Source organism: Pocillopora damicornis, chromosome 4, assembly GCF_964200805.1.
Source record: "Pocillopora damicornis chromosome 4, jaPocDami1.2, whole genome shotgun sequence".
Classification (NCBI taxonomy): domain Eukaryota; kingdom Metazoa; phylum Cnidaria; class Anthozoa; order Scleractinia; family Pocilloporidae; genus Pocillopora; species Pocillopora damicornis.
In genome coordinates, this window is record NC_142673.1 from 15,608,333 (window position 1) to 15,625,801 (window position 17,469).

Here is a 17,469-nt window from a genome sequence, read left to right on the forward strand (position 1 = left end):
ACAGTCTGCATTTGGAAGGCCTGCGGCTTTCTCGATAAGTGAAAAAGCCATTACTTGACGTAGCGTAGTAACATTTTGCCTTCGATGGTATTTTCATCTAATCGAACTGTTAAAAAAGGACGGCCGTATATGCTCACGTTGTGTAGAAATTTAGAGGGACCGTCGATAAGGATCATTTCAGAAGATTTCTGTACCCCGTGAGTTCGCACTGTACTGTGACAGGAAAATGAGAAAACTCGTACTGACTTTGGTTTTCATTGCATGTATCGCCTATGGGTACTGTCGTTCTTTTTTGGCTGAAGACAACGCACGCTCAGCAGAGAGAGTGAGACAGAAATTATTTGCAAGGTAAGTACTAATTTCGAAAGCATCACATTTGCTCTTTGGTTAACGTTTATTTGTTAGACCTTGATTGAATTAATCCTAAAACTCATTGTAGGACATTGTAAACCTGTTATTAAAACTGTTCGGTGTTCGCTTGGAGATTTAATCCGTTCGTCATCCTAGTGTATACGAATTCTCCACGTACGTTGCATTTTGACAAATCAAACTGCGTTAGGCGTTGGTAAACGGTAATTATTCCCAACAAAAAGGTTAAAATGAACAAAAGTCCCCCTGGAAAGATCTCCGTTTACAAGTTCGTAAAAGCAGTGGTGGAGAGCTCCCACCAACAAGATTGCCTCGGAATGGAAATGTATCTCTTTAAGAAATATCATGGGAAATTAAATAAAACCACACTCAATACCAACTAATATATGCTTTCGCTTTTTTCATGTAAGAAAAAAAACTGCTTGGGGCAAATTTAAGACAGCCCTGATTATTAGTCATATCTCGCACGGTTTATATCCCATGCTGCGTGGTCAGCTAAAATCGCCTAAACATTTCTGGAGTGTTTTTTCCTACTTTTTTTTTGGCTCGGTAAGCTCTTCGATAGAGGAAAATCTTCACATTCAGTTACAAGCTTTTAAACAAAACAAAATTTGAAAAGAATAAAGGGGTAAGTTTCTAAAGAAACTGTGGTGCTGCGTCGGTGGGAGAGTATAGCAGGTAATTTAGTGTTAACAACTGAGTTGAAAACGTAAATTAGCCACCGTAAAGGGTAAAAAAGCTGACGTTTCGAGCGTTAGCCCTTCGTCAGAGCGATTGAAGTGAACGAAGTTTTAAAAAATAAATTTTACCTGTTTAAAAAAAACTTATGGAGTCTTAGTAGTTAAATTTTTTTCACAGCTTATTCTCCCTCGATCATTGGATATCAATAATAATGGTAATGGAAGTTGCTAGGTTTTGAAGTCTAGATCCATTTGGCACGATTTCATTCAAAGATGGGCTGTTGCCATGGTAACAGTGATTGATTAACGCATTCTGCATTATGACCGATCCTTTCTCTCTCAAGGAGTAAAACAAATAGCGTCTGGCTTTCAGGTGTCTCACCAGTCATTTCACACAATTTCGAGCGAATATTGTTCGGATGGTAGCCCCAATATATTAGTTTAAGATTCGTGCTTCAAAAATTGCTTGATGTTTTCCATCAAGGAGAAAAATCTCACTCCACAAAATGCATTATCAACAAAATCAACAGAGAAGACTACCAAGCTCAACTACATTTAGAAGCTATCCAAACTGTCCACTTTTTAGGACTCAAATATGTTACTAATTCTATGGATGACGGAGTTTCTAAATGAATTAAATTATATTAGGGAAAAGATAAACTTTGGCCACCATTTTATAAAGTTGAGGTAAAAAGTCAAATATATGCAAAATTAGCCTTTTTTCCTTCCAATTTTTTTCTCAGAGAAGGAGGAAAAACTAAACTTAATTACTAAGATACATTATCTGACATCGAGAGTGCTAGGCAAAATTCGTTGATAACATTTTTGGTCAAAGAACTTATGAAATGGTATGAAATGAAACACAATTTCGCAGTATACCTTCGAATTATTTGGCAATTTTCATCCGATGCATGCTTGTGTCACTCACTTCTGTTGATATTCTGTTTCATCATCTTGACGTTACCAAGGTTAAGCAGGAAGCTTGGCTTGATATTTTCTGTAGGGACTTTAAGCCTTCAGCTTTGTAAATGATACCTTACGATGTAAAAATCGGCCAACGTTATTTGTGCGATTTCCGCCATGGAAGTACTGAAATTCATTCAGATCCAGCTCTAATTCGAGAAATAAAAGATATGCCTCTTTACCATTTTCCTTACATGTAGAAAACGGTCGAACATATTGCATTGAAATACTGCACCACCAAAATTTGATTTGCATAGACTTCGTCTCAACCCCAAGTCATATGGCGTCCGTGGCAGTCAACGGCAACGTAGCAGTCAGATGTAGGGCAATACTGGCCGGCCACGCGCCAATTTCCCGCGCAAAATTTTAAAGGAAAAATGAAAAACTAGCGCCGTCTCGCAGAATAAGCAATGCAAATGGAAAAGTTCATTGAAATCTGTAAAAGGAAAAAAATGTAAAGAAAGCAAAGGTCGAGACTTTTCGAACTGACAGGTATGCTGTTTATGTAATATTCTATTTTGAGCTTTACCAAAAAGGCTCCTTGGCTTGTGACACATCGTGACTTCCTGGCTTGTGTGGGTGTTTGTAACTTGTGTAAGACAACTTGGTTTGGACAGCCTGAAAGTACGCCATCTAATCATTACAACGTTTTGCACGTGCCCAGACGTAGAAGCACAGACGTCCCATTTTCTTAACCAACCAAAAATTAAAAAGACGACTCAACAATCCTAGCTCATTACGATACAATTCAAAACAAAGGTCACTAACAAGTTCACTTCTTTGCACGACTGTAGGATGATTAAAATGGACGACACCGCTGACACTAAGCGAAGAGGGGAAAAAAGGAGTCAAAACTGTAAACCACCTCAATGTGAGCGTCACGGTCAACCTTCTGGCTGGCTTATGGAGTAAGTGTAGTTGACGAGATAGATATCACACAACTGTTTTTCTAAGCAAAACGAGGCTTTATCCACAACTGATTACGTAACATCTTCGGCTTACAACCTACGAAGACGTTCCGAGGATTCCGAGGGCTGATAACGTCTAAAATAATTTGAAGATCGTCAAAGATGGAGATTACTTAACAAAGAATGTTAAGACGCCCATGAACTTGCTAACACACCAGTAACCCAGAGTTGAGAGTTGACATGATAAATTGTCCTGTGAGATTGTTGTTCTCACTTTTCAGTGAAGCGAGATTCGAAGAAATAATGAGTGAGAGTAAGGAAGCAGGAGCTTAAACTTAACTAAGACAAAGCTATGCACCATGCAGAAACATCACTCCTTTTTGTGTCTATAGGAGACCAGTCAATATTTCTTCCAGGGGATGGGGGCTAGTCAATACTTATCTTCAGAGGGAGGGAGTGTGAGGAGGATTTTAGCGGGATCACAGGGTCTTCAGGAGAAACGGAGGTGGAATTAGTCGCCAACAGTTCGGTTGAGGATATCTCATGAGTCGTTCCCTTTCTGTGCTTTAATGAATAAAATGATTTCTCTTGTACGAATTTTCGATCAAAATCGATGAAGAGTGGTCAGTAATTTCTTCTTTTTCATACACGATTGTAGCAAGGAAGACGTGATTGACGCAGCCGATGCGAAGCGAGGGGCGGACTATAGTCATCTTGGAAATCAGTAATCCTTAAAGTCGAGTCTACTAGCGTAAACAGTAAGTCTTTATCTTCAATAATTCTGCGCACGAAATATCTTAAAATGTAAAATTAAATATTTCCAAACAGTCACGCTCTTGTGTCTGGGAGAAATGACTTCCTTTTAAAAAGTCACTATGTAGGAGGCTCTCTCATCAATAGCCTTCTCAAGAATTCACAAACCAGACTATAGGACTTGTAATAAACCGGCTTAAAATTATGGGACAAATCCCGACACTGGAAGAGTTCTACTATGTATGTATGATAAACGACTGATTTCCATCAATTGGTAAGAACACAGAAGCTTCTCAAAGAGAATAAGCTAAGTGTAATACTCCAATATGTTTGTACTTACAAATATACACGAGACATGAACTGGGCTGGTTGGGACAAAAGCTACTGCGGCTGATCGACATGTCCAGAAAACATGCAGAAACGAGGGTGGTGAAAATTCGTCAAAATAGTAAAATCTACTAACCTGATTTCCCTTTGACGAATTTGTCTAAACTTCGCCAAGTCTGAAAAATCAATGAACATTGGCTCGCTTTGACGAAATTTCGTCCAATCTGCCATTTTCGTTACTGCGTGCATTTCTAGACATATGTAAGCTGGTCTACAAAATATCACCGGCTGTAATTGTCATCTTCACATATTCAGTTCAAAATATGATATTAATTTCTTCCTTATTTTATCCATGCTTTCATTTTAGGTCAAAGATAAACGTCCAAAGACTGGCAATATAGGATAGAGATTATGCTAAGAGGCCTCAAATGCTGTTAATTTAAACTAAATTACTGCAGACAAATAAATGTTGGAGCTTAACTTTATGGCTATAATTATTATCTAAACGTGTACCAGCTGCTAATAAAGGTAAAACAATCATCAAGTCTCTGCTGTCTCTCTGCAGCTTGTTGGTTAGTTAAAACTCATTCCCTTAAAGGTGCGTGGTAAAATTCACGTTTCCTAGAACATCAGTTCTGAACTTGAATTTCCTGGCTCTTTGTGATACGAATAAAAGTGCAGGATTGTGCAGATCCGGAAGCCGTTAGTTTACACAATGACGGGAGAGTTACAAAACTCATATTCACTCTGGTTTTCAGAAGTTGCGGTTGCTGTAGTAACATGTTGCCTTCGATGGTATTTTCATGTGATAGGAAAGGAAAACAGGAAGGCCGCATGTGATCTAATTTTGTATAGAGTTGAAGGGAAGAGCTTAACGAACAGTATCAGAGGATACCCGGAACTCGTGAGTTGCCACTGAGACAGGAAAATGAAGAAACTCTTATTTACATTGGTTTTCATTGCCTGTATTTTCTTTGTATTCAGCTGATCTTATGTTAGAAAGCCTACGGCCTGCTTTCGAAGTTAAAAGATATCATGTAGGCGGGTTGCGTTAGTGACATATTTCCTTCAGTTCCATGATATTTTCATCTGAAAGGAGACGAAAAACGGGAAGCCTGCATATGATCCCATTTTGTGTGAATCGGAAGGAAAGGTCGTAAAGGATCAATATCAAAGGAGGCCCGTTGTAAGTTGGCACCGTGACAGGAAAATGAGAAAACTCATATTGACATTGGTTTTCAGTGCCTGTATTGTCTACGTATCTGGCCGATCTTATGTTAGCGAAACAAAAGCTCTCTTGGCAGAGAAGTGGGCTAGACGGAAATTGCCCCCACTGTAAGTGCCAGTTTAAAAATAAGCACAACACAAAAGAAAATAATCGTGTCCCTTCTCTGTTCGACTTCGACTAAATTGATGTGAAAATAGGAGTTTTTCGAGAAAGATGTTTTTCCTCTTGTCACGAGCTTGGGAAAAAGAAAATTTCTGAGTCCTCAAGAGGAAGCGAACTTCAGACCTTCGGATTCCGCGCTCCGATACTCTATCAACGAGCCAAAGAGATTCTACGGTTAGCGAAGTCTATCACAAAGTTCATATGACACGCGTCCTGCATACTGCTAGGATTAGCAACGTCGATGGCGTCATGTTTGTTATTGGAATAAGAGATATGGTAAGCTTTGAGCTCGGTAAAGAAACAGAGAAAGATGTTTTTCTTCTTGTCACGAGCGTCGAAAAAAGAAGCACTTCTGAGTACCCATGGGGAATCGAACCTCAAACCTTCGGATTCCACGCTCACCGTAGTCTGTGAGGCTCAGTGTTAGAGCATCCAAGCGCAGATCTTTCTCTATTTCTTCACCGAACTCAAAACTTACAATCTCTCTAATTCTATGAGTTGTTCGTTCGCATAATATGCTCAGTTTTAGCTTTGAAACTACGACATGTCAATAAAGAAGAAAAAATTGATATCCATAATCCCAGCTGGTTATGGTATTAATAAACATGCAGGATTTTAACAAACGTTGTTTCTTTGCTTGATTGCTGTTTGGTGAAAGGGAGCGACTCCGTGAAACCAAGCGAGGAAAGGCGAGTCAGCGCAAACATGGTTCATCATCACTTCTCATCGTTTCGATTCTTTTTTTCGATAGCTGAGTAGTAAGTCTGGTTCATTTACAGTCTTTCCTGAGTATGATTGCTTGAGTGAATTTTGGATTCACGTTGGCGGAGATCGTGACCGAACTCTAAGTAGTTAACTCTGTTAATCACATATAAGAAATTCACATACCTGAATCGACACTTTTTAGCACAACTGTGTCTTGTGTTTCTTTGTACGAAGATCTCTCTTTACTTATCTTATCAATAAAGGGCAAAATTACTGAGCGCTGATTGGTTGAGAGAGAGGGCATTTTTTTCTTAACCGAGGGCATTTTTAGTAATCAAGAGAGGGCATGATTACCTGTTAATGATTGGCTAATCCGTTGCATTGCTAATCCGTTGCTTCCCAGATAAAAATAGACTGCGCACGTGATTTTCCTTCGTATAAATTTTGCCCTTTATTGATAAACAAGTAATCCCATGAGACCTCGTACTATTAAGGATTAATTGCACTTGAGTTTTCAAAATTTTCCAAATTGCCCTCGTCGCTTCGCGACTCGGGCAATTTTGGAAAATTTTGAAAACTCTCGTGCAATTAATCCTTAATAGTACTTGGCCTCATGTGATTACCTATACTAATCATTTTATTTTTGCACTCAGTTGTTGCAGAGCGTCGAATGGAAGAGTAAGTCTGTGAACTGTACCATTGGTTCTTTCAGTGATATCATTTACGCAATTGTCTTAGGCGATATTTTCTCCCAAGTTTCGCTATCCTTCACTCCCCTAAGCGACACCATTTCCTTCCATTGTTCATTCAAGGCTATTGTAACTGAGGCTCTGCGGGTGGGGCCAGTTTTTTTTTAGGCCAATCATAGAGCGAGGTAAAAAAAACAATGTATTCTGGGATTACTTTCGTTCGACGCTCTTTAAAAATGGCTCCATCATTTTTCTCCGCTTCACTTTAGGTCCTAGTGAAATGAACGTCTGACGGCTGACACAGAAAGTTCAGATATATGCAAAGAAACCATAACTGCTGCTGAAGTGAATTTAATCACTGAGAAGACCCGACATAAAAGCTTGACTTGAAGGCCGCAGTTAGCATTTAAATGTAATTATTGATAATGATATTAAAATGATAATAATACTAATAACAAAATGTTGATTAGCGTTTCTTTGACGCAGTATTAAACCCCGTGCTCATTCATCAGTGACACTGTAGTCCTTCTCACAAGAATTTCAACGAGTGATTTATCAGTCTCCTATTAGCTAACTAATTTTTCTCGCAGTCATTTCGTAACGAGAGAGCATCAGAGCTTCTAAAGATTTCATTTCGAACGATCTGTAATGCCCAAACATCTGACCGACCAGAACGTTCGATTGTACCACTCTACCCCAGTCTCCATTGTAGCCCTCCTTAAAGGTCGTCACACCACATGCTCTTCATTAAAGTATGTCTTTCATGTATTTCACTTCATCTCCTGATAACGCTTTATCAACCACTAGAAGATCTCTCATGTATCCATCAAACGTCGGAAAATGCATGCTGTCTCGTTTCAACCCAATGTCGAAAAATGTATGATTATTTTCGATCAGGTCTAAAGGACCATTAGAAACTCTCCTACCCATTCTTATTCCATCTACGTACAGAATTCCCTCTTTTCTATCTCGACTCCAAGCAAACGCCACGTGCATCCATCTATTGGAGATGACCTTCCTTTGATTATGAGAGAACAGAACACAAAAGGGAATGAGGCTTTGCGCAAATCTCCGCTTCTCAATATACCACTTAGGAAGGTAAATCACTCTGGGATACACACTTGAGTGCTCTAGGTGTCTCTTCCTATTTATTAATTGCACGTAGGAAAAGAAAAGATGTATCTTATGCACCTACCATTGACAGAAATAAACCATAGTAAGTCCACGTGGATGATGAGGTTTTCGAAGATGAGCACAAATTCGACGCCTACCATTAATAAAGATTCTGAACTGATGTGGTTCTGACCAGTCAGAATAGATATGAACTGAATGATCACTTGGAGGGCTCAAAACCTTTATCCAACACATGATACTAAAGCTGATAGTTCGGATCGGGAGTGCTGGGGTTTCTGCGTAGGAATGCCGGGATCCATTCAAGTACAGTACTTTCCTGCCATCAGTATTTTGATAGGAAGCACCATTGTATAAACTTTTCAATTCATGAAAATAATGGAAATACATTCGTTATAATGCCTACCATACCATATGGAATCCTCTTTACAGGTAGCTAAATGAAATGTCACCATTAACTGAGAGTATTTAACAGCATTTCAAGAAAGGCAGCTTAATGATCCTCTCCATAAACTATTTATTTTGCGAGGAACTCTAAGAAGATATTTGAAATTCATGTGAAAAAATTGGGGAAATAGCCATAGCAAACGCGGCAAAATAACCGCAAATTTTTGTTGGCTGCAACCCATTTTAGAATTATTAAAAGTTAAAACTTTCATCTGTGAAAGCCGTTGTATTATGACTTTTATGCCCTGTACTCAAAACAATAACTCATTGAAACTAGAGTTTATCCATAATTATAAGCAGGAGTGTGAACTTTTCACAATAATAGTGTTCCGACAATTTCTTCCTGGAAGAAGAAAGCGTTCTCTCATCTTACCTTATATTTGGATCAGACCCATTGAGTGCCCAATGAAAACGAAATCCTTTGAATCCTTGAATTTAACAATGAATACTGGTGTGGTTTGATGACGATTTATCAAACATCGAACATTTTTTGCTTAAGTTTTAAAGATGTTTATAGGAGTGCGAACTAAATTTAAAGCAACTAAAAACGACAAGAATTCTAGAAGACAAGTAATTGGACGATTTGAAATAATTCCCGTGACGTCGTCCGAAGATCCACAAACTGCTTGATGTAAACAACATATGCGGATACTACAAAGCACCAACTATAGTTGAGCACAAGTGGAATAACTGTATAATTTTAAGCTCATGAACCTTTTTTAGAGAAGACTGTTCTTAATAACTTTCATGCTTCAACAAGGCCGTGAAAGAAATCCGTAATAAGCCTTACTAGTGGTATTGCAGGGTCCTACTATAGTGGAACTTACGGTGGATATAAACTCTTAATATAAAACGCGTTCATCAAAACACCCACCCACGCATAAGAATCCATCTCCGATCATATAGTCCTTGCATTTACATATGTAGCCTCCAATAGTGTCGCTGCAAGTGGCGTTCACGTGACATTTGGCTCTTCCGGTGTTACATTTAATGATATCTGTATGTAGATAGAATCGACACTATCAATCATCCAGACTCATACTTCCTCGCTTACACAACTATAAACATAAATAGGACGAGTTAAGTGGTACCCGTACGGGTTTGAAACGGGCTGAAGTAGCAACGAACCCGAGCTTAACACTTAATGAACACTTTGTACGCGTTACCAGAAATCATACCGTGACACTCTCCAGAGTAAGAAACAGCTAAATTTTGGTAGATTTATTGTCATTTATCTTTGGCTCTGAACACAGTCTCTACAGTTCTTTTAAAAAAGCTTTTATGTCAGTTAAGTGTCATTTTGTTTCTGAGTAGTACTCCACTGTGAAACTGGGTGACATCGAGTCCATTTTTGAGCATTATCTAGAAACGTAGAGGATCTTTATAAGAAGTATAAAGCGATAACATAACTTTTTGAAGTTAACAACGCTAAGAAAAAGAATTAAATAAAAATAAAACAAAATACCGGTTTCTTATTACTTTTGCACTTTTTGCCATCTCCTGAAAATCCAGCTTTACAAGTGCAGGTAAATGAGCCCAAAGTGTTGTTGCAGTACGCGTACGCTGAGCAGTCATGCGATCCAGAGGAACACTCGTCCGTATCTTCAACAAAATAATGAGACCCTACGTTAACTAACGATTAAACACTAGTCAATAATGCTTTCAGGAAGACTACTATCAAACCATTCTCTCGACGTTATTTTAGTATGAAAAAAGGCACCGCGCTAATGGTAAATGGCGAGGACCCGACTGCTTAACTAACTATTTCTACAATCTATGCGACTATACTGCTAAAACATACCACTTTTGTTTGTCAAATTGCACAACGCTAACAGTTAAATAATTGTTCCCTAACATACAAAAAGATTGAGTGCGCGTGGAAAGGTGAAGGCTTTCCCTCATATCGTAGATCATTACGAGCAACGCTTTATGTCAAACAGGTGTATAACAAAGGGTGTATAGCGATAACCTCTTTCGCAGCTTTCAGTTCTAGTCCAATTAGCAGGACAAACACAACGGAGTTTTCCGTGAATAGTCGGTACACAAAAAGCAGATGGGGGACAAGGAGATGTGCCAAATAACTTCTGTTGAAAACGAAAAAGATAAAAAAGATTTCTAAGTGATATTTCACTGAAATAAATAACCATATTACGAAGGAATTACGTGCACTACAATTTTCTCAGAAATTTGAAATTTTCGTTTAAGTTTTTAGTTGGCTGGATGACGTTTTCTTCAACTCCTACCAGTCGATAACAGTTGACGCTAAAACTTTATCTTGTCATCTTATTCAGGTAAATGTAGTTTTGAAATGATCCATACAAAAACACGTTTTCTTCTTATCAATAGTTATCCAGGTCGTACTGAAGGTTCACGCTAGCCTGCGAGCGCGTGCTCATATTTCAGTCTTAGAGTAAATTATGGCCGCCATCTTTTATTCTAATAATAGCGGATGGTGGGGGGGGGGGGGGAAGAGAAAGAAATTTGTTCCAAGGGGGTGGGCGACGGTCAAGAGTAAGGAGAGGGATGGGGGTGCGGAAACTTATTTTCGCCCTTCCTTCTCTTTGCAGTATACCTACCATGGTTGGATGATAGGAGAAGCCCTCCTTACAAATGAGATGTTCAGGATGTTGAAAGTGATCAGAGTCACTGAGTTCACATTTTGATTTGCCCCTGGTCTCTGAAATTCCAAGATTGAAGGATGAACAGAAGTTCTCTGCGTAACACCTCAATTCACAGTGATCTTTGTTATCAACCATCAAGGACTTAATGACGTGATTTTCGAGGTAATTGTCTTCCTCGGGTTGAACAAACTCCAAAATTCTGCACGTTTCTGATAGTAAAAAAACATGAAAAATGCTAAACGAAAGGGAACACAAGTTGATTATAAAGTGGTCTAACAAAAACCAACATGAAGCAATCTAAGGCAGCTGTATATGCCACAGGGCTTCAGCTGCGTTCGGGCGATATGCGCGTTAGGGCAAATCGTTACTCTAGCCTGCTTTTCTTTATTATCCAGTTTCCCTATATTCAGCAGATTCTGTGGTAACCAGGTGTAAATATGTAGCGAAGAAAGGTCTTTTGCTCTGAAACAAGGAATTTTTTAACAGGCGTTGACAGGCGTTGTCAAAGAAAACGTTAATTAACTGAGCTTGGACCGAGGGGCTGTCAACGCGCGTTTTTAACAAGTCAAGATGTTTACTGTGGAAGTCTTAAACGATTTATGTACAAACTCACGACTTCCCTTAAATTTTCAGTTTTAAAAAAGTCTTACTTTAAAAGCCTTTCAATCTGACATGAGAGTTAATTGCAGAGTGTTCGTGCAAGACTTGATACTTCACAAATTTTTAGGTGCCGAAGACCACTTCGTAATTCTTGATTGCCAGAGGCAAAAAATTTGACATTTATTTGAAGGGTTGAGCATAAGGCTTCTACTTCGGTATCACTAACTATATGGAAGGCTAGAAATTCAACCGGATCAATACCGCTTTAAAAGGAAGGGTGTATCTAGCTAAGAGCAGCTATAAAAGTCGTTTATTAAAAGAAATTCTGTAAGGAGAGGTTAAAAACACTCTGATTGGCAACTCAAACCCCAATTAATCTTTGCTTTTCACCTCCTGGCAACTCGCGTGGGATTTGCGCCCAAAAATATTGTAATCATTGCAAGAATAAATGAGTGGTTAAAATCATCTTTCTGTGTTGTATTATCTCACTGTTTTAGTATTTATTAAAACAGCTATTTACCTTAGTGTTGGTGGTTAGTGGTGGATAGTTACCGAGCCGCCTCGTGGTGGTGAATAGTTGCAAAATAATCTGTGGTATTAGGTTACGCACGCACCGGTTTCAATGCAGCTCAAACTAAAATCTTACCTGAAATGCGTCACTCAATGTATTCAAGCGTCACTCAATGTATTCAGACAAAAGAAAATAAGAAGAAAGATACCCTTATTTTCTCGCGATTCAGGTTAGTGTAGTTGAACTTCCTACTGAGGTTTTATACTTGTTTGGTGGCCTGGCGCCTACTGCGCTGAATATATGTTTGCAAACTTCATGTACTCATTTTTTGTTTCACAACGATTATTATTTTGTTCAAAATGGTCCATATTTCTATAGCGAGAGATTTAGGAAAAGAAATCTATTGATAAAACTTGTCAGGATTCAAAGTACGTGAGGACGATTGGGTTCTTTGATTAACGTGATGTTATTGTTTTGACAGAAATGTAAACAAGCTTATGAAGTCTCAGCAATGCAGAGCCAAACTAGTTACAATAAGAATAGTTACATCTTTGAACCAACTATGATCACAATTATGCGAAATGGTTTGAAACGATTGTAAAAGTTCAAAGATTATAGACATTGCAGCTGGTTAAGACTTGCTTCAGTGGGATTTGGAAAATCTTCAACCGTGGAGAAATAAAATCTTAACGGGATCAATAGAATATAAACAGTTCACAACCTAAGATATATTAATGTTCACAAGGCCACCAGGTGGACAATCAGACATGGTTTGATGCTAATTAAAGATTTACTGGATGTAACCGAAAAGTAACATACATGAAATCTTAAATTAAAACGTTGGATCCGGCTATGAATCGTAACTTCTCGGTTACAATCATTAAATCTTTAGATCAGAGTAGCATCAAACCATGTCTAAGTTTACAGCCTCTTGACGAAGTGTAATGTTGAGAAATACATAGAGACGAGACGCCATGTCAGTATTCAAATTACTTACATGTGACGAGTGCGTTGGAAGTATAGAGGCGATATTAATGCGAAGTTTAAAGCAAAGAGTTTGCAATACTACACCGGTTACCAAAAGGGGATCAAAAAGTGAACAAATGAAAATCAGGCTATTTGTGTATTGATTATTTTTTGCAACTTAAATCACAACAAATCTTTATGCTTTCGGCTCTATAAAGTATGCTGACTTTTTTACTCTTTTTTAACTCTAAAATGGGACTTGAACTAACAGCGAATGCAAAATTTGACGCTCTCCATTCACATAGCCTGCTTGCACTCCAAGTGGCTTCAGTATCTATTGCTGGTTACACAACTTGAGAACAGACTGTCTATTCAAGAAGTGATCACCTTTTTAGGTGATAAAAATATTTTTCATGAAACGACTACAGCAGATAAAAGCAACAGCAACAGCAACAGGGTCGCCATGGTTTACGTGGAGGAAATTATAACTTACCTGGTGAGGATAAAATCTTAAGCAATTCTTTGTTTTCAACAATTCCACAGTTAATTTTTCAGTTTTCATTAACACTAAACCAACTGCCTTAGAGTTTATTTCCGCCTTGCATGGACTTTCCTCTCTTTTTTCAAAAGAGAGACCTTGCAAATTAAAAATTCGTGACAAAAGAGTTGACAATTATGAATATTTTGTAATCAGGTTTGCTAGTTAATTATTTCCTTGTCGCTGGTAACTCATCTTCTAATAATATTGGCAAAACAAAACTTAACTCCAGTAGAAGTGTAAGTATTGGGAACACGATCATAGCGAAAGTGAAAATCACTTTTGTTTTCATTACATCTTAGTTGAAATGTTTCCTTATAGACCTCGTTGTACTCTAAACTTCAGCTGCATGCTGATCTGTTTCAAATACCCCACAATACCCTTGGAGCACCCTATCAATGCAGGTAATATCGACTATTTTGACATTTCTGGGACAAGTTGAGACGGACCATTGGACTAGGAATTTTATGGGAGAGGACGTTAGAAATTCTAAATTGCCATCAATTTCCATTATTTAATATATGCATACATGATATAATTTTCTGACAAGATGTCTTAAACTAAATTGTTGCTCCCAGGGATGATTTGGAAGCTGATAATGTGACTCTTGTTTGTGTTGGCTACTCTCAATTGATAAATTTGATTTAAAAAAATTTGTAACTTGAATATGTGTTTTATTAGTGGTTTGCTGGCTCCCAACCTAAAATAAGAATTGCAGTGGCGTATCCTCAAGCAATAGAAACTCGGCCATACCGGTGTACCCAATCAATAATGAGATAAAATTCTTCCTTTTAAGTAGCCACCTTAGATTAAATTGCTTTAGTAAACATTTACTGTGTACAGCAATATTCTGTCGCCTCAGTAATATCAAATAATCAATAGTTGCAGATTGATGAGTTTTATTTTTTTGTTTGTTTGTTTATTTATTGTATGCATTTAGTACATATTGAAAGGGGAACAAAGCAGATTTATGTAGACAAAACATGGGAAATATAAAAAAGACAAAAGAAAAGGCAAGGAAGTATCAAGAAGCCATGAAGGCTTATAGGTGAGGCTCCTTGTTTAAATTAGAGTTCAAGTTAAACTAGAATGTAGGACGTAATTTAACAAGTGTAAAGTACAAGGAGAACTTGATTACTTAATATCAGTAACCTTACAATAAAATTCATTGAGTATTTTGCAAATTAACTAAATAGGATTTAAGTAACCATTTGAAAGATCTTATACTGTCAGATTCAATTATTGAATGAGGCAGAGGGTTCCACAATCTTGGTCCTTGGTATAAAATTGTGAATTGTTTGAAGTTAGTTCTACAGACTTCAGTGGGGACAGTATAATACAGCACATCTAGTAGTCAGAAGAACTATGAATGAGTTTATGAGTTGGATTAACTTCACTCAATAGTAAAACTAGTTTTAAAAAATCAACTCCTTTGGGGCGCTTACTTACTTTCTTACAAGAAAGTTTAAAAATGTTGCCTTTTCCAATTTGAGCTGTATCTATTCATATACTGTAGATGATGATGCATTTATCATCAATTAAGTTCACCATATGAAAGACCAAAGTTAATAATTCCTGTCTTGTTACAGGTCATTGGTTGTCTTCAGATTAAAAACTGAAACACTTGCTTAGTCCCCTAAATTTCCACATTTAGTTTTTTTTCATGTTTCACATTGGCTTTGAACTAATAAAAATGGAAAAATGAAATTGGAATTTAAAAATGGACATTCCACTAAATGGCTCTTTTTGTCCACTATTTCCAGATCGAATTGGAATTTGGAGTGTTGGTTTTTTTGGAGGGAGGAAATTCAGAGAAAAACCCTCAGAGCAAGGATGAGAACTAACAACAATCTCAACCCACAAGTGACACAAAGGTCAGGAATCAAACCCAGGCCACATTGGTAAGAAGCAAGCACTCTCTACTGCACCATCCTTACTAGTAATTCATATTGTTCATTATACTTTTAATATTTTCTGAAGACACGTACTTAGACAAAGTACTTCCTTTTTGGGCAAGCAAACGGAAGTTGCAATCTAGTTTTGTAGCAGAAAACAAAACTTGGTTAAAAGAAAAATTCATCATCTAGAATAATTCTGATTTGGTTTTTGATCCACAAAATGAATCACAACAAATTTTTGCAGACAATAATGATATTGATTATAATGATAATAACAGTGCTACTCACAAAACTATTATTCTTTTCACCTTAAGCACCCTAACATTAGCATTTATTTTCTCTGTACTATTCTCTTTTCAGTTCCTATGGTTGTGATGAGGAGAATTTATTTAACAATGGAGAGCTTCTTAAATTAATGATCATTTCCTTTACTTTCATGACCTTCGCTTTGAATTCAAGAGTGATACTTATTTCAGAAGACTGTAGTCTACGCTGTTTTTTTTCCCAGCAATTCAGACACAATATGAAGACTTAAGTGCTTAAGACTTCAGTGACTTAAGTAAATTACTTTCAGATATTTGATGAGAAATGGGATTAATTGAGTCTAAATGAATGCACCATAGCACAAATTTGTCATTATTAAATGCAATTGATTGATGTCCTGAAATGAGTCAGCAGCTGAATTGAATTATACTTTCCAACATTGTACATGTTTCAGGCATCAAAAGTACTAATTATCTGTCTTTGATTACAATTCATAAAGTAGCTGGTGCAAAATGGTCTGAAAGCCATCAGGTTCCCCCCACCTAAAGGCTTTGAATGAAAACCCTGCTGTAGCATGAATTCCTGTCCCATGTAATTCTAGATATCTGGATGTGCTTTAGTTCAGACACAAGGCCTGCAAGGAACTCAATCCCAACAGTTCTTGTGCAGTTTGTAAAAAGTTCCTCTGCCATTACATTAGACCAACTCACAAACAGAGGATAAATGGGTTATTCAGATCATTCATTAGCAGCCACTATTATCCATGACACCTTGAGGACTTCTGTTCCAGGTACACCTCTATTTAAACACAAACTTGGTCCCAATGGAAAAAGTTATCCTGAAACTTTTTTTGCATTGTCCTTCTTTGAGGGGGCACATGTACTCAGGGATCAGTTTTTCTGGGCTTTACGGCATCCGTTGGATGGACGTTTAACCCAATTATACATGTATACTGTGTATGTGCAGCAGTAAAATACTACAAGTAAAAACTCACCAGTTTCAAGGTCGTATGTAAGCTGTATCTTTCTTCAAATCTTTTAAACATCAAGCTTTCAGAGGTTTTGACACTGAAAAGAGGGGAAAATTTCGTCACTCAGTCCTAATGAAAAGCAAGGATTTATCTTGGAATATAGCTGATAAACTTCGATTTAGCCATAGATAGTTCATTGACGTCTTTCGTCGATGTACATGCGGTCGCAAGTAAAAGTACAAAATTTTTGCTTGTGTGACGGAACTGGCTACATGGATTCTTGTCAACTTGATGACAGTTTTGAAAAATATAAGTCCTAGCTCATGCCTCAGATCAAGGATTCTTCTAGTAAATGTATTTCAAGTTCATTTTCTTTCTTTCCTTCCAAATTTTGATACTTATCGATCATTTTGAATAATTAAGTGGAAAAATGTGGTGTAACTCTGCAATGAAGAGGACTTGAGGCCATTCTTTAAAAAAATTGTTGGACTTTCCAAATACAGAAAATTGTTCAAACCAAGATCCCCAATGTCTGCACGCCACTTCAAAGACACCGAAACAACTCAAACTTACCGCCATTTTGCGAAATATGACACTCTGCGGAAGCTTTATGTCAGAAACCGCTGTACATTGATAGCGCAGCAGACGATTTGATGTCATCGAGACGTTTTCAAGGAGATGTAGGAAGAAAGAAGGTTAAGTCAAACTGTTAAAACTGTTAACTGTTAAAAGAGATTAA

At 37.6% G+C, this 17,469-nt stretch overlaps 2 protein-coding genes across 3 annotated transcripts in view; one reads left to right on the top strand and one right to left on the bottom strand.

The window, feature by feature from the left end:
• LOC113673817 (uncharacterized) overlaps nt 1-17,469 on the top strand; it is a 31,366-nt gene continuing 13,897 nt past the window's right edge. Inside the window, exons 1-4 of one of the 2 annotated variants that reach the window (XM_089203010.1) lie at nt 1-348; nt 2,807-2,920; nt 3,579-3,678; nt 4,368-4,540. In XM_089203010.1, the coding sequence (XP_089059136.1) occupies nt 227-348; nt 2,807-2,920; nt 3,579-3,648 (306 nt within the window). In that variant the 5' untranslated portion in view covers nt 1-226 and the 3' untranslated portion in view covers nt 3,649-3,678; nt 4,368-4,540. Of the gene's footprint in view, nt 349-2,806; nt 2,921-3,578; nt 3,679-4,367; nt 4,541-17,469 lie in introns of those variants that run through there. The other variant, XM_089203011.1, reaches the window with a different exon arrangement.
• LOC113673815 (uncharacterized) lies at nt 7,245-11,118 on the bottom strand. Its single transcript, XM_089202425.1, has 7 exons — nt 10,939-11,118; nt 10,332-10,446; nt 9,842-9,964; nt 9,237-9,359; nt 8,736-8,790; nt 7,980-8,273; nt 7,245-7,802 (listed from the first exon to the last, which is right to left on the bottom strand). The coding sequence occupies exons 1-7, from the start codon at nt 11,116-11,118 to the stop codon at nt 7,532-7,534; spliced, it is 1,161 nt and encodes a 386-aa protein (XP_089058551.1). The 3' UTR covers nt 7,245-7,531.

Bases quoted from the DNA above. Each gene is read 5' to 3' on its own strand.
- LOC113673815 (XM_089202425.1), bottom strand. From the start codon at position 11,118: ATGGTTGATAACAAAGATCACTGTGAATTGAGGTGTTACGCAGAGAAC. The intron at 9,965-10,331 runs GTTATCGCTATA...ATTTTGTTGAAG, and splicing joins AACTGAAAGCTGCGAAAGAG to ATACGGACGAGTGTTCCTCT. The intron at 9,360-9,841 runs GTAATAAGAAAC...ATCTACATACAG, and splicing joins AGATGGCAAAAAGTGCAAAA to ATATCATTAAATGTAACACC.